This window comes from Neomonachus schauinslandi, chromosome 4, assembly GCF_002201575.2.
Source record: "Neomonachus schauinslandi chromosome 4, ASM220157v2, whole genome shotgun sequence".
In the NCBI taxonomy this organism is placed as follows: Eukaryota; Metazoa; Chordata; class Mammalia; order Carnivora; family Phocidae; genus Neomonachus; species Neomonachus schauinslandi.
Window position 1 is genome coordinate 78,384,604 of NC_058406.1, and position 27,455 is coordinate 78,412,058.

At 44.9% G+C, this 27,455-nt stretch overlaps 1 protein-coding gene across 4 annotated transcripts in view; it reads left to right on the forward strand.

The window, feature by feature from the left end:
- The window catches only part of SLC44A3 (solute carrier family 44 member 3), a 99,470-nt gene that overhangs the window by 35,451 nt on the left and 36,564 nt on the right, over nucleotides 1-27,455 (forward strand). For all 4 annotated transcript variants that reach the window (XM_021690038.2, XM_044914073.1, XM_044914074.1 and 1 more), the window contains 4 exons: nucleotides 2,002-2,188; nucleotides 13,223-13,388; nucleotides 23,521-23,677; nucleotides 26,318-26,401. In XM_021690038.2, coding sequence (XP_021545713.2) covers nucleotides 2,002-2,188; nucleotides 13,223-13,388; nucleotides 23,521-23,677; nucleotides 26,318-26,401 — 594 coding nt within the window. The remainder of the gene's footprint in view (nucleotides 1-2,001; nucleotides 2,189-13,222; nucleotides 13,389-23,520; nucleotides 23,678-26,317; nucleotides 26,402-27,455) is intronic.

A 27,455-nucleotide genomic window follows, 5' to 3' on the forward strand; every position in this document is an offset into this window, starting at 1 on the left:
AGTCACATGGACACAAGAAAGACCTGTAGGAGGTTCTCTTGGCAGAAGCCTAAGAGGCAGGTATGGGGAGGGGCTATGCCAGGAAGGTCCTGATCTGGGATCATGATGACTTTGATCTTTATCCAGAAGCACAGGTAACTGTTGAAGGATTTTGAGCTGGGAAATGACATCATTGACTCTACCCTTTACAGAGATCCCTTTAGCTGTGGGTTAGAGGAGGGAAAGGGGTAGTAGGGGTTGTGAGCCAAGGGGATTAAAAACAGAGGCTGGGGTGCCTGGTTGGCTCAGCTGTTAAGCGTCTGCCTTTGGCTCAGGTCATGATCCCAGGGTCCTGGGATCGAGCCCCGCATCAGGCTCCCTGCTCTGCGGGAAGCCTGCTTCTCCCTCTCCCACTCCCCCTGCTTGTGTTCCTGCTCTCGCTCTCTCTCTCTGTCAAATAAATAAATAAAATCTTTAAAAAAATAAATTAAAAAAACAGGCTAATGAAGATGTTATTAGGGTACAGATAGTTGGGATAGGACTTGAGCTGCGATCAATTGTGGGACTAGAGACTGAGAGATCTAGGAAATTGAACGCAGGTGACTGGGATTGTGCTGTGCACCAGGGATAGCTCTGCTCTTGGGGAGCTTAACCTAATGAGAAATTCAGCTAAGTAAACATTTGCAGTAGAAAATGCTGAGTGCTACAGTTGGTAAGTTTGGGATAACATGGAAACACACAGGAGAGGAACCTTACTTATTCTTGAAGAGTCCAGAAAAATTAGGGCCACTGGGGTAGGGAATCTAGAAGAAAGAGGAGATTTTTATGTGAAGATAATGAATTTGGCTCACGACGAGTTGAATTTGAGACACGGTAGGATGTTCATGGCCTGGCCAGGAACTGATGTGCTTACTCATCTAGCACCTAGAGAAGGGTGAGGCTGGAGGTGGTGGTGGTTGTTGTTCTTCTTCTTCTTCTTCCTCTTCTTCCTTTTCTTCTTCCTCTTCCTCTTCTTCTTCCTCTTCCTCCTTCTCCTCTTCTTCCTCTTCTTCCTCTTTCTTCTTTCTTCTTCTTTTAAATTTATTAGAGAGAGCATGAGCCAGGGGACAGGGGACAAAAGAAAAGGGAGAAGCAGACTCCCCACTGAGCGGGGAGCCAGATGCAGGGCTTGATCCCAGGACCCTGAGACCATGACCTGAGCCAAAGGCAGATGCTTAACCAACTGAGCCAACGAGGCACCCCAAGGCTGGAGGTTCTTATTTGAAATGAAGGTTATCAGCCTCTAGGAAGGATGCTAAGACCACAAAGGAATAGGAGATAGCCCCCAAAGACTCTGAGAAACAACAACTGAAGAAGTAGGAGGGGAGCCAGAAGAAAGAGCGATCACAGAAGTGAAGGGAGGAGAAAGTTTTAAGAAAAGAGGAATGGACAGAGATTCACATGCCATGCTCTAGGTTAGGGTGTGAAAGTGTGGATGGCAGATGGAGACTAGTCTGTGCAGAAGCTTGCCTGTGAAGGGTGTGAGGAGATGGCAGGTGACTGGACTGGGATGAATTTAATATGAAATTTACATGGAGGGAGGCCAAAACCAGTAGAGAGGAAGGCACAGAAGGTTACTTTGAGGCATAATTACTGTCCTTTCCCCTTATAGTTCCATTCCTTGCCTTTTGCAATCCTTGAGCATTCTCTGAGTCTTTGGGGTATTGTGGGGAGGAGGTAAGGGATCGAAGATGGTTCTCTGAACCTAGAGGACCTTATTTGCATTTTCTCTTGCTCTCTGACCAGACCTCAAGTTCCCTTAGGACAGGGACTGTGTCTTGTTCACTGTTCCAGCTGCAGGGTCTCTCATAGGGACCAGCACATAGTAGATGCTCAGTTAGGATTTGAACATTTTTCTGTTCAATTATAATAAAAATAGTGAGTAGATAAGGAGTTGTTTGCTGAGATATCAGTGAAATATGAAGGTTTCCTTCTCAGTTCTTCACTATTTTGAGTCATTTATTCTAACCCCTTTCTCACCAGGCAGTTCTGCTCAGCTTGATTTTTGTCCTCAGAAAGAGAATAAAATTGACAGTTGAACTTTTTCAAGTCATAAATAAGGCCATCAGCAACTCTCCTTTCCTGCTGTTCCAACCACTATGGACTTTTGCCATCCTCATTTTCTTCTGGGTCTTCTGGGTAGCTGTGCTGCTGAGCCTAGGGACTGCAGGTAAGAGCATTGGGTTCCATCACCTCGGAGGTGGGCACGGAAGACCCCGCCATTTTAGAGCCATTGACCTGCTTTCATGGGGACCAAATCCCCCTGCAACGAGGCATGTCCCATGACAGTGGTGATGGTGCCAGGGGCTCTGTCATGGAGGAAAGCAGGAAAACCCTTTTCCTCTTTTACACTGGCATTAAAGAAACTGGGTTTGTTTCAAGAGAGGATAAATTCAGTAAGGACTGAAAGAGCTTTCAGAAAAACTACAATATGAACAAAAGCCTCTAGAAAGAAGGATTCAGATTTTATCCACGGCAATTTGCCAACTCCTCTCACATCAGTGATCAAGAAGATCGCCCTATTAAAAGTGTGCTGTGCCCAGCAGAGCCAGCTTACGTTTAAAGCAAGTGCACATGGTCACATTGCTTAGGTCCTGAGAAGACAATCCTGAATCCCACCCCCCACCCCGTCCTGTTATCTCTATACAGTGGTTTTCCACCAGAGGGATTCCTCAGAATCAGCTTTATTAAAATACAGTTGCCTGGGCCCCCTCCTCAGAGATCATGATTCACTTGGTTTGAGGTAGGGCAAACGATATTGTTTTGAAGACCCATAACGGGGCAAAGAAGTGCTATTTAAAGTACTGTCTGAAATGAGGTAATGAGCTTATGTCAGAATATATACCACTCCTTTATCGAGAAATCTCGCAATGGGGGGAAAATGTCAGCAGAAGGAAACACTGGGCTTCGTCAAGTGGTCAGTCTGTGTTCTGGCGCAAGCTCCTCATCTCGCTGTGGGCTAGTAACAAGCGGTGTGGGGATGGGCAGCTAGTCTGTAAGCACACTTTGAGTGGCCCAGCTCTAGATCTTCTCTAACTCCTCTGTTCGATTTGGTTAAGGCCCACATTCACACTCCGACGGGAGTACCAAAGAGTAAGTTGCTTTCTGAGACCAACCATCACCAGACAGATAAGAACCACAGCAGATGAGAGGGGCTGTTCTCTCAGACACCTGGCCTCACCCTGCCATCTTAATCTGTGAACTGTCTGGAGTCAGTCAGTTGAGCATCTGCCTTGGGCTCAGGTCATGATCCCAGAGTTCTGGGATCGAGTCCCACATCAGGCTCCTTGCTCCGCGGGAAGCCTGCTTCTCCCTCTGCCCCCTGCTTGTGCTTTTTCTCTCTCTGTCAAAATAAAATAAATAAAATCTTAAAAAAAAAAAAAAAAAAAAAGAACCACAGCAGATGTCAAATCTACAAGGCTAATGTGATCCCTTACTGTTTTATCAAGTTTATGTTGTCTCCGATCGGCTCCAGTAAAATCTGTAAGAACAACTGCTGTGTAGTAGATTCTTAGTCAACTGGGGTCTCTTCCCTCTCCTCTGGAGTCAGCTGACCCATTGGAGCTTGCTTCAAGATGGTCAGCAGGCTCCCTGGGAGACATGGTCCCTATGTCTAGCTCCAGAGACGCTGTTGGAGCACTCTCTTCTGTTGTTCTCTGGAAGCTCTCTGCAGACCTGCAGTGAACTCAGGATAATTATCCAGGAAGAACCAGGACTGTAATCAGTCAGGATGAGGTGTGTCTGGGAGTCACAGAAGACTCAACCAGTGGCTTAAATACGATATGAGGTAATTTCTCTCTTACGGAAATGAAGTCCACAAGGAGGAGCCCCAGGCCAGCATGATCCTCTAGCGATGGCAGCCCTAGGTGTGTGTGTTCGACTTCATCTCAGTGCCTTGTGGCTGACCTCCTGTCCCACTTGCTTCCATCTGGTAGCAGAAATGGACACTCGGGCTCCAACCATACCCTACACCAGCCATTAGGAAGGTGGCAGGGAGGAAGGTGAGCGTGCCCTCCCTCCCTCAGCCCTCCTAGAAGTCATGACAGCATGTCTACCTCCACCCCACCGGCCAGATCCTCATGACACAGCAACACCTTCCTGCGAGGGAGGCCAGGAGACACGGTTTCATTTGGGGCAGCCACACAGAGTTAAAAAATTAAAGGTTCTATTGCCAAGAAAAAGCGAAGAACAGACATTGTGGGACCGTTGGAAGTCTCAGCTAGGGCAACACCGAACAGCTCTATTTTGTTCGCTTGAAGCAGTCTCAGTCCCGGTCAGAGAGGAGGGCAGTGGCCTTGGTAAGTGCAGGAACACAAGCATTTGTTGAACTGTGCCCAAATTCCAGGCTGTGTCCTGGGAGCTTTCTTACGTTCTCTGCGTTAAGCATGGCAATCCCCCTCATCCTGTGTTTGTTATGCTCAAGTTCCAAGCAGGAGAATTGAGGTTCTGAGTACGCGCTCCGTGGAAGGTCACCCCGATAGGAAGTGCGAGGCTCTCTCTGGCTCCAGAGCCCTAGGATGGAACCCGTGTGATCTCTGCCCTCTCGCATCTCCCGTGTCTGGGAGACAGAGTGGGCCTCCTCAGTTGTCTGTCAAGTCAGAGCAGTACTCGGCCGCAGCAGCTGGCTGGCGGATGTGGCCTGGGCCCACAATGTTGTGTTTGGGGTCTGTGGTTACAGGACAACAGGGCCAGAGGTCGAAGCCAGGGTGGGCTGGGAGTGGAGGGTGGCAGAGGGCGGCGGGGCATGGCGCACGGGGTGGTGGACGGTGGTATTGGAACCATTGCCCTAAAGAATCACCAGAGAAGGGGTGAGGTCCTGGGAATATGACTCAGGACCAGGGAAGGACGTTCCTTCCTCCTCCAGCCTCTGGGGTGTAGCCGTCCTTCTGGGCCGTGAGTCTGGCTAAAGGAAATCGTCCCTGTGCTTAACCCATGCTACCTTGGAGCAGGGCACGTTCGTTCGTTCTTGCCTTTTACTTCACAACTGTTAGGGGAGCCTTGTGGGGCTGAGGCCCTGGGCTAGGCACTGGGGAGGAGTGGCATCCTCTCCTCAGAGCACGTAGAGTCCAGCAGGACAGACTGACCATGAAACGTGTGCTCATGGCAAAGGTTGATGAATGTCACGGTAGGAGAAATTTGGGGAGCTCCTAGAGCTCCAGAACTAGGCTCTACCCCACTTTGTGAGTCAGGGAAGGTTTCTCAGAGGATGGGCTAGAAATTGCCAGTCAGAAAATACAGAAAGAAGCTAAGGAGGATTCACGAGAGGTCACAGGCAAACACCAGGAGAGGACCTGGTCACAGACAACAAGGAGAGAGCCAGTCCTGCGAGTTAGGGGTGCAGACAGAGAGGAACACGTCCCAGGGCTGCCTCGGGGGTGAGCAGCCAGCGCGATGTCCCTTCAGTTCCCCGTTAGGCCCAACTAGGGCCCGGGGCTTCCGGGGCATGAAATAGGGTCTGCCCCAGGGCTGTGAGCAGGAGAGGCAGGAAGACAAATAGGGGATTCCAGGGGCCGAAGGCAGCACGGCATTCTGGAACCACCTCGGAGGTCAGGTACTAAAGTGCGGCCGTTCTCTGTCAGTGGACGGAGGAAACCAGGCCCGAGGGTGAGAGGCAGAGGGTCAGGAAAGAAAGCCAGGTGCCTGGGACCTGACGTAGACATGCATGCTGGCAGACCTTCTGTTTTGCAGGAGAGGAGGTGTGGCAGGGAGGTCTGGCCTTCCCTCCTGCTGGGCTCAGGCACCCTAAAAACCAGACTGGCTGTCCCCTCCGGCCACCTGACTCTCCTTCCCATTCACCTGTGGGCCAACCCAGGTGCACAGAACTCCTTTGTTTTCAAAGGCCTTTTCACTCCATGCCAGAGCCACCACTCTGGGTCTGGGCGGGTCACTTCTAGGCTTCATGTCATTTTGACCTTCGGGAGATGCCCCCAGTGCACTTGTGGGAGACTGAGAGCTGCTGTCAGTGCTTGTGAAAAGAAGCCAGGTGATGTGGGTGGTCAGAGAGGCCGGCGCAGTGCCTGACTGTCTCCCTTCACATCCCCTCAGGCAGTTATAGAACCCTCCAGTTGTCCAGTCTGTGTCCCATGTGGCCAGGGGATGGGGGGGTGTCCTCAGTGGGTAATAGTTGGGAGCTTTCTATCACGTCAGGTAGTTGAAAGAACTAATATTTTGGGGCACCTGGGTGGCTCAGTCAGTTAAGTGTCTGCCTTCAGCTCAGGTCATGATCCCAGGGTCCTGCTTCTCCCTCTCCCTGCCGCTCCCCCTGCTTGTGCTCTCTCTCTCTCTCTGTCAAAAGAATAAATGAAATCTTTAAAAAAGACCTAATACTTTAATGTGTAAAAAAGAAAAAGAAATACAGGAAAAAGTGACCTTGGGCTGTTTTTGCCCAGATGAGCTATTTCTCTAGAGGCTATCACTCAGTCTCTGAGCTAGTCTACAAATTCTGGCTTGTTTGGGGATCGTTTCAGCAGACCATATCAAGGCCCTCCGGCAGTGACGTTGATTCGCCCATTAGGAACTATCTGCTACCAGCCATGTGACAGTGACTACTAAAATCCAGTGGGGAAAAGCGAAACTGTCATAACCTTGGGAACCCAGCAGGTGCAGGTGGCAGGTTGGAAGGAGCCCGCGTGGGCTCAGTATGTCCAATTGTCATTAAGGTGGCCTGGAAACCCCAGAGTCAACAGTGGAGGAAGCCCATCTTGGGGGGCACTTCCCCTCCGCATGTGCTACAGTTAGAAGGGTCATCACAGGGATACATTCAGTGTGCTTGGGACGGCCAAGGGCCCTGCTTGGAAAGGAGGCAGCAGGGTCAGACAGGTTTCCCATCAAGGGACCCAGGAGCCCGGCTGGCTCTGGCCTTCCTTATACGTTAATCCTCTGTGCTTCCCTTTTCTCATTTTGGCAATGGAAAAATGATGCTTTCACAGGGCTGCGAGGAGGCTAAGATGGGGCCAGAGCTTTGCTTTGCAAATAAGGGACCATATATGTTCCTTATGTTGGGAATTACTGTTGGCTAAAGAGTATCTGGTCCTAGCTTCAGCTTTACTCTCTGCCCTCCCTGGCATATTTGAGAATATAGTTTACAAGAAAATTGTCTTCTTTTTTAAGTTCTGAGAGATTAAAGCCTCCTAGCATCCCAGACCTGTCCTGGGAAGAGGTAGAGGGAACCTGCACAAGAGAGATTTGAAACAGCTCCTGCTTTTTTTGAAGTTTATGGTCCCTTTGGGAAAGTACAAAAGAAAACAGTCTCCAGGAACATTCGTGCCTTTGCACCTGCCGTGACCTTCATCTGGAAACACCTCCTCTTCGCAGCCTGCATCCCACCTCTCGACCCCAAACTGCTTGGAAAGCTAGTCATTCTCCAAGAATGGTTTTGAGCATTGTAGTTCTTAGAAAATCTATAAGTTCCCCAGGCATACTTAGTATTGCTTCTTCATTTTCCTTGCAATTTTTACACTCTTCATTCTTTGAACAGCTATCCATTGCAGCCCGGGGAACTGGAGGTACAGCCGTGAGCAGGACAGAGGCACTAGTGAGTGGGGAGAGAGGGAATAAAGTATATATATTATATGTCAGATGGTGATGAGTCCTATGAAGAACAATAATGCAAGACGATGACTTGTGTGTTACCATCCCCCTGGAGTATGGACATCTTGAGGGCAGGGGCCGTGTCTTTTCCTTTCTGTGTCTCTTACCTCAGTGTGCAGCTCCTCAATGAGTTCAGTAAGTGTATCCTGAATCAGTAGGCAAATTCACATCAGTGCTGTGAGTATTAAATGAGATGTATACACAGAAAGAACTTGGTAAATTACAGGCTCTATGTCAGTGAGATTTTCTTCTCTTTTTCCCTAATCTTTATGCTATCCGAGCAGAAGCTGAGCCAGTGAGAGACACAGGCAGGACGGATGTCAGGAGGGCACCTGAGCCAATTTGCTGGAAGAGGCCAGTGCACTGAATATACTAGAAAGTTGAGCCCTTCCAAGTTGGACCTGCTTCCTTTGGGAAATTATCCCGACCGGCTAGACAGCCTTCCTTGAGAAACTGTCATGTATATGATCATGAGTATCACCTTAATCTTTCAAAATGCTTTAAAGCATGTTTATAATGTCTGGACTTATGGTTAGCTTCATGATGAATTTCCTCCTGTTTGTATTGATAATAACCCGAAAATTGTCTCAGATCTCTATAGTAAGATATATTAGGGATATAGGATATATTGGAGCTATATTTATTGGATTTATTGAGGAAGGTTGATTCATTCATTTGTTCATTCAATAAATATTTATTGAACATTTACTATATCTGACCCTGTTATAGATGCTAGAGATACAGCTTTCCTTCTAGTTTGGAAGCTAGAGGGGGGATGGGCATTAAATAAAATAAGTAAGTGAATTTTATAGTACATTAAAAGTTGATAAGTGGTATGGAGAAAATTAAAGCAGAGAGGAGGAATGAGAAATGCTTAAGGGGGAGTGCAATTTTAAAACTTGATGAGTAGGGAGGGCTTCATTGAGAAGGTGATAGGTGAGCAAAGATTTGAAAGAGGTATGGGTGGAGCCATGAGGCTATATAAGGGGAGGGACAGTGTTCTTGGCAAAGGGAAGGCAAGGATAAAGGGACCAGCAAGAGGCAAGGGTACTGGGGGCACTGCAAGCAGACCCCTTCAGCCGGAGTGGGGTGGTCGAGGGAGAGCATGGGTCAGGAGGGGGTCAGAGAGGGCATGGGATCAGCGATCCTTAAGTTCCCCTTAACACGCGTTGGCTACACGTAGGGTCCTTAGGGCTTGTAGCCTTTATAGGAAGTCTGGTTCTAATCAGGTGGGAAGTCATTCCGGTTTTAAGCAGAATAGTAACATGATCTGACTTACATTTAGTAGCAGCCATCCAGGGAGGAGATGATGCTTGCATAATAATGGACGAGGTGTGACTTATCAGTCTGTGGCTCTTCTGAAGGATTTCCTGATGTGTTAGTGGAGGGTGTGAAGGAAAGAGATTTAGAGATGACACTGAGCAACTGAAGGATGAGACTGCCATCAGCTGAGATGGGGCAAGACTCTGAGTGGAGCATTTTAGGGGAGATCATATCGGTTTTGATTGTGTTAATTGAGACATCTTTTTGGCAGCCAGATGGAGATGTCCAGTGGGCAATTAGCTGTTTGAGTCTGAAGTTTCTGGAGAGGTCCCAGCTAGAGATCTACATTTGGGAATTTGGAAGCATATAAATGGTATTTAAAACCCTGAGAGTAGAATGAGTGCAGAGAGAGAAGAGTGGAAATCCAAGGACTGTGCTTTGGGGACCTTCAGTGGTAAGGGATCCAGGAGCTGGGGAGGAAAACAGAAATGAGGCTGACCAGGAGCAGCCAGTGGGCAGGAGGATGGAACGTGTGCTGTGCTGGAGTGTGGGGGAAGGGCTTCAGGGATACGGGACTGGTGTCCGGTGTGTCAAATGCCACTGATCAGCGAGATAAGACCCGAGGACTGATCACTGAATTTAGCAACAAAACCACTTCAGGGAAGTGCAGGGGAGTGGATCATGAGCCAAGTGGATTTAAGGGAAAGAGGGAGAAAAGAATTGAAAAGAGTAAGTAGGCACAGTCTTGAGGAATTTGGCCATAAAGAGGGACAGAGGGGTGCCTGACTGGCTCACTCAGAAGAGCGTGGGTATAGATTATTTTAAAATTAATTAATTAATTAAAAAATTTTTTAAAGAGGAACAGAGAAATGTCAAGGAAGCCGGAGGAGAGTCAGGAGAGGGGTTTTTTTGTTTTTTTTGTTTTTGTTTTAAAGATGAGAGATGGTTGAAAATGATTCCGTTGAGAGGCATACTTGGATGAAGGAAGCAGGAGGGGGGAATTGCTGAAGAGCTGTCATCAGTAGATGAGGAGGGGTGTCCAGAGGAGGGGTTAGCCTTAGGATCATGGACAGTTTATCCCATTAAGTGGGGGTCGGGCTATGGGCTCATGCTGACAGCAGGTAGATGTTGGGGGTAGGCACCCGCAGAGGTTTTCCAGTTGTTCCACTTTCCTCAGAGAAACCAGAAGTAAGGTCATTGACAGAGAGTAACAATGGGGGAAAAAAACCTTAGAGGCCCAAGGAGGAATTATAAACAGTCCAGAAGAAGGGGAGATGAGTAGATGAATAAAGCAACATGGGAGTTCCTGATAGTCACTCAGATGGTATCCTCTTTCTGATGTTTTGTTTGCTTCTTTCGTGTTCTCCCCTTAATGGCTGATGTCCGGCATCATTCCAACATGCAGTAGATGCTTAATAAACATTCGTTAATTCCAGAGCTGGAATTCTCTCTACCTGTCTTCCAGTTATAGCTAACCCTCTATTGTACTCGCTCTTCCCAGGGTCTTAGCCACTTAATCCCCATAGCAGCTACATGTGTGGCCATCGGGACCACAAGACTAGACGGGGTCACCAAGGGTGCGAGGAGTTGCTATTAGTGTCTTCAGATTACAAGTGATGGAACAGAGATGTTACAAGGTCCCATAACCTGCCCGAGGCTGGTCAGCCATTAGGGGACGGTGCAGAGATATGAATCTCAGCCTGTGGGACTCAAACCCAAGCCTGTAATCTCTGCCCCAGGGTTCATCTTGTCCACCCTCTTCATCTTGACAATGAGAGAGTGGAGGCCCAGGTTGCTTATCACATGTGTCAGAGCTGAGACTGGGACCAAGTCCTCTCTGAGTTCAGTGCCCTTTGCACCATCATCCCTGTGATCCATCGTAGCTTGGCATCTCTCTGAAGTCTAGTTCCCCTTAACACACGTTGGCTACACATAACAGTAGCTATGGTGAAGCAGCCTTCCCCAGCAAAGCAGCGGGTCCTCTGACGGAGGCTCGTGCCTGCACTGACACTGTCGTCCAGGAGAGGGTAGTCTTGTGCGCAGAAACAGGCCTGCCCCACCCACAGGCGGTAACCGCGGCTTCCTGGGCTTTCAGCCTGAAGCCTGAGGGCCTGATCTGATTCTTCAGAGAATGTTTGCCTAAAGCAGAGGTTTTTGAGAAGAAGGTCTGGCCCCCGGGTGGCATTTGGCAATGTCTAGAGACCTTTGGGGCTGACATAACTGGACGAGGGGAGGTGGGTTGCTCCTGGCATCCAGTGGGTGGAGGCCAGGGTGAATGCTAAACATCCTACAGGGCACAGAACAGCCCCCCACCCCCAACTAAGGATTATCTGCACTAAAATGGGAATTGGTTTGTTGAGAAACCCTGCCCTAAAGGAGAGTCTGGAAACAGCCTGATACGATTGAACCAGAGGAACAAATAGAAGGTCGCTGAGACGAAGATACTCTAAAACAGCAGTGACCAGAATACCGTATGGGTTCTGCTGCTTTGGGGAATGCCAGGGGTTGGAAGGCTTGTATGAACCCGGACTTAACCACTTTAGCCACTCTCCAGTCGCTACTGCCATCGATCGGTGTGCTGAGCCGGAACGTGTGTGAGTGTGCCCCTCCTGGGGCTGGCACGGGGCAGCCAAGGAGCCCCCCCTTTAGCAGCCAGAGCTCCGTATTTACCTTATGTCTGTCAAAGCATCCCTCCTGTTCTGCGGGAACATTCTCCACCCCAAACCATTTGCAACGTTGTAGGCCTGTTCTTGGGAAACTGCCATCTATCCCCAGGACTTGACCTTGCAGGAAGTACAGTGTGCTTGTTGGCTGGCCCTGGTCACCCTGACATTCCATGAAGTGATTCTCCAAGTCTCCACCGACCTGATCTGCCCAAGCCCTGCTTTGGTGGTGAGGGGCTCTTCTCTAGTGCTGGGAATGCTTTTCCGAAACACACCCGTTTTGGAAAAGCATCAACATTTATCAGTGCCGTACCTGAGACAGAGATTGCCTCCCAGCCAGAAAGAGCCCAGTGCTCAATAAAATATTAACTTCTCTGTAAATCAAGCTGCTCCACTGTTTCTCACAATGTGACTCTTGTTCAGCAGAACACAGAGCCTAAGGAACGAAGGCCAGCCTCTGTCCGTGGAATCAGATTGCTCTACAGCACGATTATCTTCTCCAACTTCCTTTGCAGAGATCCTCTTGTGAATGTCTATAGACACGGGAATTATGAGCCTAAAACCAGTTTATAGCTAAGGAAGAAAATATGAAACTATCTTTAAATGTCGTTCCAGTTGTAGGTTTTGCTGAAGACTGAAGTGCCCATCTTCTGACTTACAGTAGTTTTAGGGTTGTAGTTAGTATAGTTACAATAATTTTAAATATGTAGTGGGAGAACATCCAGAAATTACACATAGCCACAGAGCTGGTTTGGATTTACTAAATCCAACCTGAATTGAATTGAACTGCAGAGCTAATTCAGGGGCTTCTTTAGATGAGGGCAAATAAAACAGGGACTGGCCATGTGAATGGCAGAGCACTGTTGGGATGACCCTGCTGGCCTGGTTTAATACAGTGTTAAGCTCCTGAAATTTAATAAAATCATTATCACTTATGGAGTGAAGTTTCTATGGACCAGGCCCTGTATTAAGCATTTACCGTGTAATCTCCTTCAAACTACCAGCAGGAAATTGGTATTATACCTAAGGAGACTGAATAGCTTACCCAGTTCAAGCTGAGATATGAACCTAGGTTAGCACTGAGACCCAATAGGTATTTCAAATGTGCTAGAAGAGTTTGCCCTTGAAATGAAATCTGAAATGAATCCCTTTGAAAAAAAATGGAGATCCTTGTCTCATTTATAAACTCTAAATTTTTGGTGAAGCAGTGTTCTAAAATATAGTCCTAATGGCTATAGTCCTAATAACAAGTTTTGTTTGTATCACAAAGTGGTGTGGTAGAAAAACCATGGATGTTAGAATCCAGTGTGTCAGGGTTTATAGTCTCCTTCCACTAATCATGAGCAGTGAGACTTTATGGAAGTTCCCTGACTCTTCCAAACCTCAATTTTCATATCTACAAAGTGGGATGAGCATTAGAGTATATAGGTCAAGTGTCTTGCAAATTGCCTACCCATCAGTCATTATGAATATTGTTATTGATATTACTCATAAGTTATACGTGTGTTCTCATTTTTCAGTGTGTGCTAGGAAGGTCTCAAATGAGGGTGGATGCTACCCACTTTACTTTGGCATCTGTGCATCTACCTAATGCCAACAGCCAGCCACGTGGAAGTGTGGCCTGTTGAATCATCTTTCCATGCTTTGGAAAACATTGGTGTAAAGCATATTTGTGTTTTAAACTTTAGGAGCTGCACGGGTTATTGAAGGTGGCCAAGTGGAATATCAGCCGCTCGTAGGCATTCGGTACATGTGGTGGTACCATTTAATTGGCCTCATCTGGACCAGCGAATTCATCCTCGCGTGCCAGCAAATGACGGTAGCTGGGGCACTGGTCACTTGCTATTTCAACAGGTAGGTCTACTGCTACCCTACTTCCAAAAGGTAGGATTACTGCTCTTGATTTGTCTACATGCTTCACGTCTGGTATCACAAAAGATACTTTGGAGTTTTATTTTTTTATTTTTTTAAAGATTTTATTTATTTATTTGACAGAGAGAGACACAGCCAGAGAGGGAACAGAAGCAGAGGGAGTGGAAGAGGGAGAAGCAGGCTTCCTGCAGAGCAGGGAGCCCGATGCGGGACTCGATCCCAGGACCCTGGGATCGTGACCTGAGCCGAAGGCAGACGCTTAACGACTGAGCCACCTAGGCGCCCCGATACTTTGGAGTTTTAAAAAGGGGTTGGCAGGAGTCAAAGACTAAGGTCAAAATTGGAGCAGGATGCTCATTTGGTAGTGAAAAGAAATGTTATACCTTAAATGTGTCACATTTCCAAGTTCTTTCACCTTAAGCTAGAAAATTCAGAGGGAAGCAAAACAGGGACATAATCCAACTGCTTAGAATTGAAAGATGTCTGAAAGGAAAGGTTGACTTCTGTAAAAAATGAGGACAGTGTTTTCTTGGAAAATAATTTTAAACCCTAAGGAAATTGTATATAACTATAAAATACAGTTTGTGTTCATCTACTTAAGTACTAGTGAATTAATTACTTGCTTCTTTGTTCACCGTGATACTTATTTAAGTGTTTTCACCCCATTACCTCATCAAAATAATTGAGGACACGCACACACACACACCCCCCACCGGAACTTTTTACCTCGTTTGTGTGTGTGAGTCTCCATGGGGCAAAGATAAAACCACAGGCAAGCAGAGCAGGCCAGGACAATGACAGGGTTGGACTGAGGACAGGAAGTTTATTCCCTATAGGGCTGAGCCTCCTCTAATCTCTCAGACCAAATGAGCAGATAAGCATGAATATTTGTGGGGGTAAGAAAGTCAACCAGGGATGATTCATCCCGATGAGCAATTACCTCCCGACAATAAGGAGCACTGTGGGTTTTAATACAGGGGTGCTGTTTGGGAGCCTTCATCATTAGAGACTCTGTGGGATGCACACAGGGCTTGTAGCCCTTGGCCTTGAGGACCTCTGAGCCCCTGGAGGTGGGTGGCATGAGCTGCTTGCTCCTGAGTACAGGAGCAAAGATTATTCTAACCATGTTGGCTAGCAGGTAACAGCTGTCTGACAGTAGTGATTTTGTGTTACCTTAGAATCACAAAACCAAAGCATTTTCAATGGGGGCTTTTGGTTTGGACTTCCAGTGAAGCATATATCTGTATCTCTAACCCCTCCTCCTACTCCAACTCCCCTCACCCCAAACCATGAAAGAATGAAAAAGGCATAAACGTACAGAGACAATAGGAAATGACAGGGAAAAGAAACGTCAACCAAATGTTGAAAGCTGAAGAGAGGATGGATGAGTAGCGACTGAGCTGACTAGACAAACCTAAAAAGGCCCGTCTGTGTGTGTTGGCTGGGAGAGGAGGTGAAAATAAGATGGGCTGGTGTGAGCCACAAAAACCTAGGGGGCCCAGGAATTCAAGTGTAAAATGTACTTTTGAAGGTTAGTTATAAATCTTCCTAAGGAACAGTTAGGCTCCAGGGCCTCTCCTCCAAACCAGCAGGATATAGGAGCTTTGCTTTCTGGAGGGGTAAACCAGAAAGGGTCTGGACCTGGAGTATCTGGCACAGCTGCGGCTGGGCGTAAGACTCTATTGAAAGAAGGGGAGATAAGTAAAAGCCTAAAAGCTGCATAGTGAGGACCCCTATTGCCACCACCAATGGGCATTCCATGGCTCAGCTCCTAGGATATCAACTACATTGATATCCCCCTGACGAGAGATTAGAGGATTCTTCTTTGGAGAACTTACCAATCCAAAGTAAAGACCTACAGATAATGCTATATGGTGGGGGAGGGGTCCTCCAGTGAAATGATTCCCTGACTGAACCAGACAGTGGAACTCACCAGGAAACTGTCACCTCATACAGAGCTGTCAGTTCACTCTGTAGTTCCTCAGTCTTAAATTGAATTGGTAGCCAGTGATGATTCAACATTCACAGAAAACCTCTAGTGAAAGAAAAAGATCAAAATGAACAAAACAAAGGGAATTTAGGGAAAATAGAGACAACGCGGGCAGCAGAAGAAAACTATAAAAAAAATATATAAAAACCTATAATATCCTCAGAAAGAACAAAGAAATAGTGCATCCATAAAATAAGTACCAAAAAAAAAAAAAGAAGAAGAAGAACGAAAGACCTCTTAGTCATTAAAAATATGATTGCAAAAGTGAAATTTTTCTCCTGGAGGATTAAAATATAAAATTAAAGAATTGTTCCAGAAGACAGAGCAAAAAGACAGAAAGATGGAAAATAAAGGAAGGATAAAAAGTTAGAGGATATATTTTGGATACTCAACATCTGACTAATACAAGTTCCAGAAATAGAGAACAAAGGAAAGAGAAAGGAGGAAGTTATCAAAGAAAATTTCCCAGAGTTAGAGGACATGAGTAAAGGGAAGATCCCAGAAGCTTCTGAAGGGAAAAATAGATCACAGGCAAAGGATCAAGAAGTAGAGTGGGGTCTGATGTTCAATAGCAACTCTGAACCAGGAAGACAATGAAGCAAACTTGTCAAAATTCTAATGAGAGATTATTTTCAAAACTAGAAATCTATACCTATTCATGCTGTCAGTCAAGGGTAAGGGAAATTAAGTCATGTTCAGGACTGGAACATCCCAAGAGATTTTGCTCCCCATCTCCTTTCTTAGGAAGGGTGTTCTCCTCTGAAATGAATGAGTAAGCCAGGGAGGAAAATAGGAGTTTCAGGAAATGGGCTCCAACACAGTAAAGAATAGGGAATTCCCAGAAGGGTAGCTATGAAGCAGGTATAAAAAATATCCAGTCCAAAGAGGAGCAGGAGAGCAGTGGGCTCCCAGAGGCATGTGTCCAAGGGGGGAAAAAAAAAAAAAGGAAACTAAGAGAATACCAGGTGTGTTTGAACAAGTAGAGAAAAGATTTACACTTTGGTGAAGCATTTGGTAAAGCCCATGGGAAACCAAGCAAATAAAAAATGTGAAACAATTATTAACTTCAGGAAAACCAAAAGTTGTATAGGAAAGAAACTATAATCAGAATACACTACTTGGTTTATACTTCAACAAAAATAAATGAATACATAATTTTTAAAAAAGAATACACTACTTAGATCAGTTGTGAATGTTATTTATATACAGATAATGTAAACACTAAACATTGATTAAAACATACTCAATGGTAAAAGGTTGGAAGTTTTTCCTCTAAGATCAAGAGCAAGACAAGAGTGCCTGCTCTCACCACTCCTATTCAATGTAGTACTGGAAGTCCTAGCCAGAGCAAGAAAAAGAAATAAAAGGTATCCAGAGAGGAAGAAGTAAAATTGTCTTTGTTTATAGATGATATGATCTTATATATAGAAAAAGCCTAAAAACTCCACTGAAAGGGCGCCTGGGTGGCTCAGTTGGTTAAGCGACTGCCTTCGGCTCAGGTCATGATCCTGGAGCCCCTGGATCGAGTCCTGCATCGGGCTCCCTGCTTGGCAGGGAGTCTGCTTCTCCCTCTGACCCTCCCCCCTCTCATGTGCTCTCTCTCCCTCATTCTCTCTGTCTCAAATAAATAAATAAAATCTTAAAAAAAAAAAAAAAACCCACTGAAAATTGTTAGAACTAATCAATGGATTCAGTAAAGTTGCAGGATACAAAATCAACATACCGAAAACAGTTGCATTTCTATAACAACAAAATATCTGAAAAATAAAACCATCCCATTCACAATAGCCTCAAGAATCAATAAAATACTTAGGATTAAATTTTTCCATTTCATAGGTTGCCTTTCATTTTGTTGTTTTTTTTTACTGTGCAGAGCTTTTTAGTTTGATGTAGTCTCACTTATTAATTTTTGCTTTTGTGGCTGTGTTTTTGTGTCATATTCAAAAAATTATTGCCAAGGCCAATGTCAAGGAGCTTTTTCCCTATGTTGTCTTTAGTTTTATGGTTTTGGTTCCTATGGTAAAGTCTTTAAACTATTTCAAATTAATTTTTGTGAGTAGTGTAAGATAGGGGTGTAATTTCATTCTTCTGTATGTAGTTATCCAGTTTTCCCAACACCATTTATTAAAGGGACTATCCCTTTCCCTTTCTGGGCCCTTGATTCTGTTCCACTGATCTATGTGTCATTTTTAGGCCAGTGCCACACTGTTTTGATTACTATAGCTTTGTAGCATACTTTGAAATTAGTGTGATGCCTCCAGGTTTGTTCTTCTTTCTCATGACTGCTTTGGCTATTTAGGATCTTTTGTAATACCACACAAATTTTAGAACTGCCTTTTCTTTTTCTGTGAAAAATGTCATTGGAATTTTGACAGGCAATGCATTGAATCTGTATATGGCTTTGGATAGTATGGATATTTTGACAATATGAGTTCTTCCGATCCTTGAACACGAAATATCTTTCTATTTGTTTGTGTCTTCTTCGGTTTCTTTCATCAAAGTCTTGTAGTTTTCAAGATATAGATTGTTCAGCTCCTCTGCACAGTAAAAAACAACAAAATGAAAGGCAACCTATGAAATGGAAAAAAATATTTGCACATCATATATATCATAAGAAGTTAATATCCAAAATATATAAAGAACTCATATAATCCAGTTGGGTGGCTCAGTTGGTTAAGTGTATGACTCTTGATTTTGGCTTATGTCATGATCCCAGGGTCATGAGATCAAGCCCAACATCGGGCTCCACACTTGTGGAGCCTGCTTAAGATTCTCTTTCTCAACCTCTCCTACTGCCCCTTCCCCCCATATCCCACTCATGCATGCTGTCTTTTTCTCTCCCTCTAAAAAAATAAATAAATAGGGGCACCTGGGTGGCTCAGGTCATGATCTCAGAGTCCTGGGGCCGAGTCCCACATTGGGCTCCCTGCTCAGTGAGGAGTCTGCTTGTTCTTCTGGCCCTACCCCCACTCATGCTCACTCTCTCTCTCTCTGGCTCTCTCTCTCTCTCCCTTTCCCTTTCTCTCTCAAACAAATAAATACAATCTTTAAAAAAGAAAATAAATAAAGGGGTGCCTAGGCGGCACAGTCAGTTAAGTGTCTGACTCTTGGTTTCAGCTCAGGTCACAATCTCAGGCTGATATGGAGTCCAGGGTCAGGCTCCTTACTCAGCATGGAGTCTGCTTGAGATTTTCTGCCTCTCACTCACTCCCTCTGTCCCTTCCCCCACTTGCACGAGCACACTTTCTCTCTCCCTAAAATAAATAAAATCTTTTTTTAAAAAAAGAAATGCACAGGTTTAATAAATAAATACATAAATACATAAACAAAATAAAGGTCACCTCTTAAGAAAAAATCCAGTTAAAACACAGGCAGAGGAACTAAATAGATATCTTTCCAAAGAAGACATACAAATGACCAACAGGTACATGAAAAGGTATTCAACATCACTCATCATCAGGAAAATGCAAATCAAAACCACAAGGAGATATCATCTCACACCTGTTAGAATGGATGTCATCAAAAGACAAGAGATAGGGGCGCCTGGGTGGCTCAGTTGGTTAAGCGACTGCCTTCAGCTCAGGTCATGATCCTGGAGTCCCTGGATCGAGTCCCGCATCGGGCTCCCTGCTCGGCAGGGAGTCTGCTTCTCCCTCTGACCCTCCCCCCTCTCATGTACTCGCTCTCTCTCATTCTCTCTCTCTCAAATAAATAAATAAAATCTTTAAAAAAAAAAAAAAAAAAGACAAGAGATAACAAGTTTTGGCAAGGATATGGAGAAAAGGGAACCCCTGTGCACTGTAGGTGGGAATGCAAACTGTTGCAGCCACTATGGAAAACAGTATGGAGCTTCCTCAAAAAATTAAAAATAGAACTACCCTATGACCCAGCAATCCCACTTCTAGGTATATATCCAAAGGAAATGAAAATAGGATCTCAAAGAGATATTTGCACTCCCATGTTTATTGCAACATTATTCACAATGCTAAGCTATAGAAACAACCCAAATGTTAATCAAATATCAACAGATGACTAAATAAAGAAGATGTGGGACACACACACACACGCAATGGAATTTTTGTCAGCCATGAGAAAGAGGAAAATGTAGATGGACCTTGAGGGCTGTTGCTAAGTGAAATAAGTCAGAGAAAGATAAATACTGTATGATCTCACTTATATGCAAAACGTAAAAAAGCCAAAACAATAGAAACTTAGCCACAGTAGAGTGGTGACTACCAGGGCTTGAGGACGCAGCTGGGGGAAATGGGCAGATGTTGGTTAAAGGGTATGAGCTTCAAGTTAGGATGAATGAGTTCTAGGGATCTAATGTCCAGCATGGTGATTATGGTTAATAAGACTGTATCATATCCTTGACAATTGCTGAGAGAGTAGAACTTAAATGCTCTTACCGCAATAAAGAAATGTAATTATACAACATTGTTAGCTACTGCTGTGGTCGTCATCATTTGCAATATGTAAGTATCAGATCAACACATCGTACACCTTAAACTTACACAATTTCTTTTGTCAATTATATCTCAATAAAACTGGGAAAAAACTCTAAAAAGTTCAATATAATTATATTGAGAAGAAGGAGAGAATGGGAAGATGTTTAGGTTGTATAAGACAAACAATCGACAGACATGTTTCAAATGAGAAGTCAGGGGCGCCTGGGTGAATGGCTCAGTCAGTTGAGCATCTGACTCTTGGTTTTGGCTCAGGTCATGATCTCAGGGTCGTGAGATGCGGCCCCACATCGGGCTCCACGATGCTTGTGGCGCCTGCTTGGGATTCTCTCTCTCCCTCTCCTTCTGCCCTGCCCCCCACCTCTAAAAAAAAAAAAGTGAGAAGCCAGTAGACAGTATCAGAGGCTGAAAAAAACACATGGCAGAAAGAACAGGTAATTTGGAAGTGTGGGGTGAGTTACAGAAGAAATAGCTAACATACCTCTAGGGAAAGAAAATGAGCAGTGGGGAAAGCCAACTGCTACCTTTCCTGGTTAGCCTCGTGCTATTTGACTTAAGATATTTACATATTACTTTGGTAAAAATAAAATGCATGTCAACTAACTTAGAGCACTGTTTCTTTATTAAGGAGTTCCACTTTCTTTTTTACATGGTGCTGAATTTTGAAACCTTAAGATTTTCCCTCGTCCCAAGGTTGACAATATCTCATGTTCTGGCCTGCACTCGGGGCGTGGGGGGAGATTCGCCAGCGTGCGTTCATCTTTGTCATTCACGTAAGCATCACGAGGGCTGAAGAGCTCATGCAGAGACCATCAAGTGCCAGGATACGGCGACCTGTAAAATTTCTCTTTTACAACCATTCGCTTGAAGAGGGGTCAACAGAGAGCCATAAAGATGTGGCTGGGGATGGTGATAGGAAGGAACTAGAACCGTTCAACTTGGAGAAGGGGCACTTGAGGCATGACTTCATCATCGCTTTCAAATATTCCAAAGATGGTTTCCAGCAGCTCTTGATTGGCTGAGAAGGCAGTGAGGGAGATGGGTGAACAGCCGAGCTTTTGGGATTTAGGCAGGAGACTGATGGATTTCGTAACCCTAACGAGAGTCGCTGAGGACAGCTACAGAATCCTGTTCTTCATAATAAAGACAATCTCCTTTTCCTGGAGGATTGGAAGGATGGACCGTACTGTGATGTTGCTGGAAGAAACCTCAGGAAAGGATAGTCTCTTCAGGGACCACACAGCGCCCCTTTGCTGGGGACTGGATTTACACTGGACACCATCCCTCCCGTCCAGGTCGGTCCTTGTCCAGGAGCCCCGGCACACAGTTACTTCTGATACTGTTGAAGAGTCCTCAGCACTGGGCCAGATCTCACTGGAGTGACCCTTGCCTCTAGGACCCTGAAGTTGCTTGCTCTGCCTGATGCCGTGTTGTCCGCAGGACGAGGGGTCGCCGCACAGCCCTAGTGTGCCGTGACCCAAAGCCACCACAGGACTCGGATGGAGGGGACGGTTAGAGCCTCTGTTGAGCGCCTTGAGTTGCTGTGGTGTCCCGGGGCTCCGGCTCCCACAGGACAGCCGCAAGTTTAAAAGGAGGGGGAAGCTGGGCCCAGGCTGTGGGGAGCACATGCTAGGGTCACCTGCTGTCTCACACTATCCAGATCTTCCTTATGCCACCCCCACAGAAGCAGGGTGGAAGGTGCTGCACACACAGTGAGCCCTAGGGACAGAGGGCAGGCCTGACGGGAGGCCCCAGCTTCCTCAGCTCCTCACTGGGGTGCCCCACACGCCCGGCGCTGCATTGCCATCCCTCAAGCTGGTTCTCAAAAGACAATGAAATCCAGTGAGGAGTATTCTTTTAAGCTTCATCGGATATAATCAGGTCCTCTTCCTGAGGGCGGGTTCTGCTGCTCGTGAAGGAGACAGAGATGAAGGTCGGGCCACAAATACAGCAGGGGAGGCAGGGCAGGACGATGTTACCTCTAACCACAGAGAAAGGTCTGAGAAGAGAAGGTGGAGGCCTCAAAGACACTCCACTCATTTAACCCTTTTCTGTAGGGTGGTTTCTAATGGGGGGCTGGGGTGGGTATTGAACGACTCCTGACTCCACGAGCTGGCCTGAGTTGGAAGGGCCTTCTTTTTAACTTTCTCTCTCGTCACGTGAGAAGCCAGCTCCTGGAACTAGTGCATCTTCTTCCACCCAAGCCCTGGAGAGGCTGGAGTCACAGCCAGGATGTGTCACGGGTTAATCCCCTCCCAGCAAAACCTCAGAAAGATGAGGCGCAAGCCCAGACTTCAAAACCTGGAGGACCAGACTCCAGAGCCCCCTTCGCCGTGGCCTGTGAGTCACTTGTTTCCCTACCAGATGGGAAGCAGGTGCTGTCCTCTTTCCCCTGCATCCTCTCGAGCACTGTAATAAGTTCTAAGGCACATAAATCTCCTAAATGGAAAAGTAAACATTCTTCCTTCCTTTAAAAAAAAAAAAAGCCGAGAAAAGGGAAAAACCATGTCAGATTTTCCTGGCTGGTACTATTCTTCTAGTTTATCACACCAACATGAATTCATATCAGCAATAGTTTCCCTGGTATTTCCTATTTTCAATAATACTGAATTGAAACACACATCACCCTTTTTGTGGGGCGACAGGATCATGGTTACTCCGCTCCCAATAGGACTTTCGGGTTCTCCTTTCCTTCCGGATGATTTCAGTAACAGCAGAATACAGCCCTTTGCCAACTCTTGAGACCTTTCTGGCCGCATTCCTTTTTTCTCCCTCAGAACCTAGGCTCTTGTCAAAACCTTAATTCATAGTGACTTATTAGCAACCTGAGCGAGTTTGTAGAATAATCCATTATGAAGTAAGCAAGCCTCACTTGGAATCAGTGAGGTGGCTTCTTGGAAAGGGCCTCATTTTCTAGAACTGGCACCAACGGGAATTGAGACGGTCAGGGGAGGGGTGGCACCAGCCCTGCCTCTCTTTTATCTTGCAGGTTTGGGGTAGGGTGAAGGCCATGCCCATTCTGTTCTTTTTTACTTTTTGTTTCGCCCCTGCTCGTGAAACTGGCTTTTCCGTTCTTGGTTGCTGTGTCATGACACGTTCCACAAATGATTCACACTGAAGTAACCCTTAAACAGCAGAGTAGAAATCAGCTGGATTTTAGGAGACTTGAGCTGTGTGGAAGCCAGAACTTTCTGTCCCTTTAATCAAGCTGGAGCTCACTGGTGTCCCTGTGGCTGCCCTTCCTGGTCACCTGATTTGGTGGTGATTTTAATCACCAAGCTAATGCTGGCAATATTTACATATGTAATGTAGACCTTGGAAATGATTATATAATTAAACTTCTGAAAGTAAAAATGAGATTAAGAGAAAACTTACAGGATTGGGGGAGGGGGGAGGAGGCATGGTAAAAAGGGAAGCTTGTTTATTTTCATTCCTCAGTGTTTTCTTTTTTTTAATTTTCCGTTCTGTTTGTTTGTAGCATTGAATGCCATGAAAGGAGTTAGTCCAAGAAATAATTCAACCTTAGCTACCAATGAGTATAAAAGCTTTGCCAAATTGCATTGCTGCTTTATAAATGTTAGCACCGTTGATGATTTGAACCAGAGAGAAGTTTTAAATGGTGTTTTTTAAATGCTATCTTTTTCCCCCCTATTCCCAGAAATAAAAATGACCCTCCTGATCGCCCAATCCTTTGGTCTCTCTCCATTCTTTTCTGCTACCATCAAGGAACAGCCATAAAAGGGTCATTTTTAATCACTGTGATGAGGATCCCGAGAACCATTCTCATGTACATTTCCAACGCTCTGAAAGGGAAGGTAAGGCAGCTCCTTAGTGCACATGGCAGAGGGTGTTGAAGGGGCAGAAAAGATAATGACTGGACAGCTGCCACAGGTCCCAGGACAGGAGTGTGGACCCATGACACTGGCCATTCCCAAGCCTCAGTGTTCTTCAGATCCCACCCCCCACCCCCACCCCAGCAACCTTTTTGTCCCTAGCCTGTTTTGTTTATGGTTTTGTTTGTTGGGTTTTTTGTTGTTGTTGTTTTGTTGTTTGGGGTTTTGGGGTTTGTTTTTTTGACCACAAGGTGGTGGAGGTGGAGTGGGGAGGGAGTAGTTCTAAGTTAGCTGGTTTTCCTTCTCATTTAAATGCTGAACAAATGGAAGGAATTTTTCAGATAAAACCTTTAACAAGTTTTTGTAGACATTTATCCTGCTTTTTTTTTTTTAAGTAAGAAAATATACTGCAAGATTTTTTTTTTTAAGTAAGAAAATATGCTACAAGATAGGAATAATATTTGTTTCTGTTTTAATGCTAAAATATTCCTTCCTTTTCTGCTTCCTAGAGGGTGCCATGGGAAGTGACTGGTGTGTGTGGGCGGGGGGAGTTTTAATAAGTGAGTGTGAGAGAGAATGTGTGTGCGTGCATGCACATGTGTGTATGTGAAAGAGGGTGTGTGTGTGTGTGTGTGTGTGAGAGAGAGAGAGAGACAGAGACAGCCAGAGAAAATGTGCTTAAGAGTGAGAAATGGATAAGCTGACCTAAATCTCAGCTCAAAGACAGAAAACTGTAGGGCTTTTGTGCCTGGGGGTTTTTCTCCTCCCTGGTTTTTATTTCCATGCACATTTGGTTATGAATGCCAGTGGAAACCAGAACACCAGGAAAACAGCTGTTCTCATGGTATTTCTGGCCTGCCAAACAAGGGAAGGTTGGACTTTTCCCAACTTTTCTGTTCTCACACGATGTTAATCCCTCCTCCCATCCCCACCTCCATGCTTGTGACTTGATCAGAGTTTCACAAGTTTACCTGTTTCCAACCTTGTGTCCTTAGTAAATTGGGGAAATTCTACACATGGATTTATTCCTATATTTTAAATTGTTTGATATTTTTTAAGTCTATAATCAAGACTTAAGATTAGTATATGAATTCGGAATAATGGATTGAATTTCACATAAAATTATCTAGCTTCCTTATCATGAAATACATGCTGAGCGGTTCCCCTGAGCATAGAGTATTTTCTTCTATTTCTATAGAAAGATTGCATTGTAGATGCTAATTACGTGCCCACGTTAAAAAAGAATCAAGTTTGACTTTTTTGGAAATAAATCCTATGGTGAGATTTTCAGGGCTAAATTTCAAGCGATAAAAATATACATGCATTTTGGTGACTTGAAGAGGCATCCCAATTCCAAGCCAAATCTAGTTCCTCTGGCTCCTGCATTTTGCAATTGATCCTTCAATTTCAAGAAGGATTTTTTTGAAGATCAGAACAGATTTCTATTTTACATATATTCATTATATGCATTAGCAATAGATAATCACAAATTAATGAGCAGTAGGGGACCTTGCCATCCTTCCTAGAGCTAGGCACCTTTAACTCTGGGCCAGCAGCCTTCCATAAATCTAAAAGAGAAGTCAGTGGGTTGGTCTCTCTGGCAGAAGTCTCAAAGGTTATTTATCACTCCTGAGATCCCAGAAGGATCAAGGGGCCAGACTCCCCTTTAATGATCTCACTACTGGAGAAATGTGTCCTTTCTTCAGTTAAAAAGACACGGTTTTCCCCATACTGTGTCTACAACTTAAACACTTCGCACTGCCACCGTGTGATCTTTCCTTATGTGAAATGGCTCATTCACAACCATAGCCAGGCTGAAAAGTATCCAGATAAAGTTTCATCCAATTGAGTTAACAGTGGGACAAGAAAATGTCCATATAAGGCTGAGTTACTTCTGGGGTCCTCAGAGAGGACTATTTCAGGATTGTTTACAGGATTTTTTTTTTTTAACCTCTGGGCAGTCCGTAGGACGCATCCAATCACCCCTCCTCCAAGAGTTTTATTAAATTATTCATTCTTGAGCTATGCCTATGTCCAAATTATATTTCAAAGGACTGATTTTTCCCTTGAAATTTAGCCCTGAAAATCTCAGTATGGGATTTTTTTTTTTTTTTTTTTTTTTTGCAAAAAAAGTTAAACTTGATTCTTCTTTTTATATGGGCACATAATTAGTACCTACAATGCATTATTTGTTTCACTGTGTTTTGGGATGTGGATTTTTCAAGAATACAAACTGGTTTGAAAAAACAAATTTTATCATTGATGACACTTAGGGGAAGATGGAAAGAGATTTTTTTTTTTTTTTTAACTAGAACCAGAAAGCCTAGTTTACCTTTGCTAGTAAATATGGACTATAACCCATTTCCCTTTTTGCTGAGGGCAACAGCAATCATCACAAGGTAAGCCCACAGGAGAGAAACTTCACTCCTCAGGGAGTTATTACCATAATAATGGTAATAATTCGTAGTAGTAGTAGCACCTGCAGAATAGAAGGACGTCTCCCACGCGTGCTTCCCCAGGTGCATGAATCTCCAAGTTAGGAATGTACTGTGTGTCTACTTGCTTCCTTCTTTCCTGTGTTTCTGACTCTGTTCCTTTGGTTCCGACCCCCGATCCCGGCAGCATGGCGCATGGTCCAGGTGCGTGTTCAGATGCTGCTTCTGCTGTTTCTGGTGTCTTGACAAATGGCTGCGCCAGTTCAACCAGGTACGTCTCCTACCGCGTGCCCCAAGGACACACAGGGGGGGCCCTCCAGTGGGCTCCATCTCTTAGGTCAGGGGTCAGCAAATTTTTCTGCGCAAGGCCAGACTGTATGAATATTTTAGGCATTGGGGCCATTCAGTCTCAGCAATGCCATCCTAGTAGGAAGGCAGCCACAGACAAAATGCAAATGAAGGGGCATGACTGCATTCCAAAAACCTTTATTTATGGACACCGAAATGGGAATTTCGTGTAATGTTCACCTGTCAAGAAATGTTCTTCTTTTGATTTTTTTTTTTTCCAAGAGCTTAAAAATGTGGAAGTTATTCTTAGCTTTGATCAGAGGAAAGCAGACTGTCTGATGGATCTGGCTTCTGGGCTGTAGATTATATAGGTCATTAAAGCCATTCGTCCAATTCTGAAAGAAATGTGTTTCCCTTCTCAGAAATAAAAAGGGGAGGAGTCTAGAAATTCCAGCATAATGAGTATGTGTCAACTGAGAGCTAATTGTCAATGTCTTCTTCAAGAACTATAATTTTCCTGAAATACGAAAAGAATTGCCTTTCTGATTTTTATATATTTCACCAGCTCTTCCCTTTCAAGCTATAAATATTCCTTTAAAAATCAGAAAAAAAATTATATACTGCAATTGTTTGAATTTCCGATTTTTTTCTCACGTCTTTCAAATTGATGGACATTTAAATATATGTTACATTTTTCTGTAGATAATTTAGGAAATTAATAGCCCTTAGTCAAACTTACACAAAGCAGTATTTTTCTTTTTTTTTTTTTAAGATTTTATTTATTTATTTGACAGAAAGAGACACAGCGAGAGACGGAACACAAGCAGGGGGAGTGGGAGAGGGAGAAGCAGGCTTCCCGCGGAGCCAGGATCATGACCCAGCCAAAGGCAGACGCTTAACCATCTGAGCCACCCAGGCGCCCAGCAAAGTATTTCTTATTATTGCCCCTCTTCCTAATAAATATACAAGCAAAAGTAAAGGGACTAATTCGGCCATCCATGTTTAACATCTTATTATAAGTGGTATTAAGAATACCT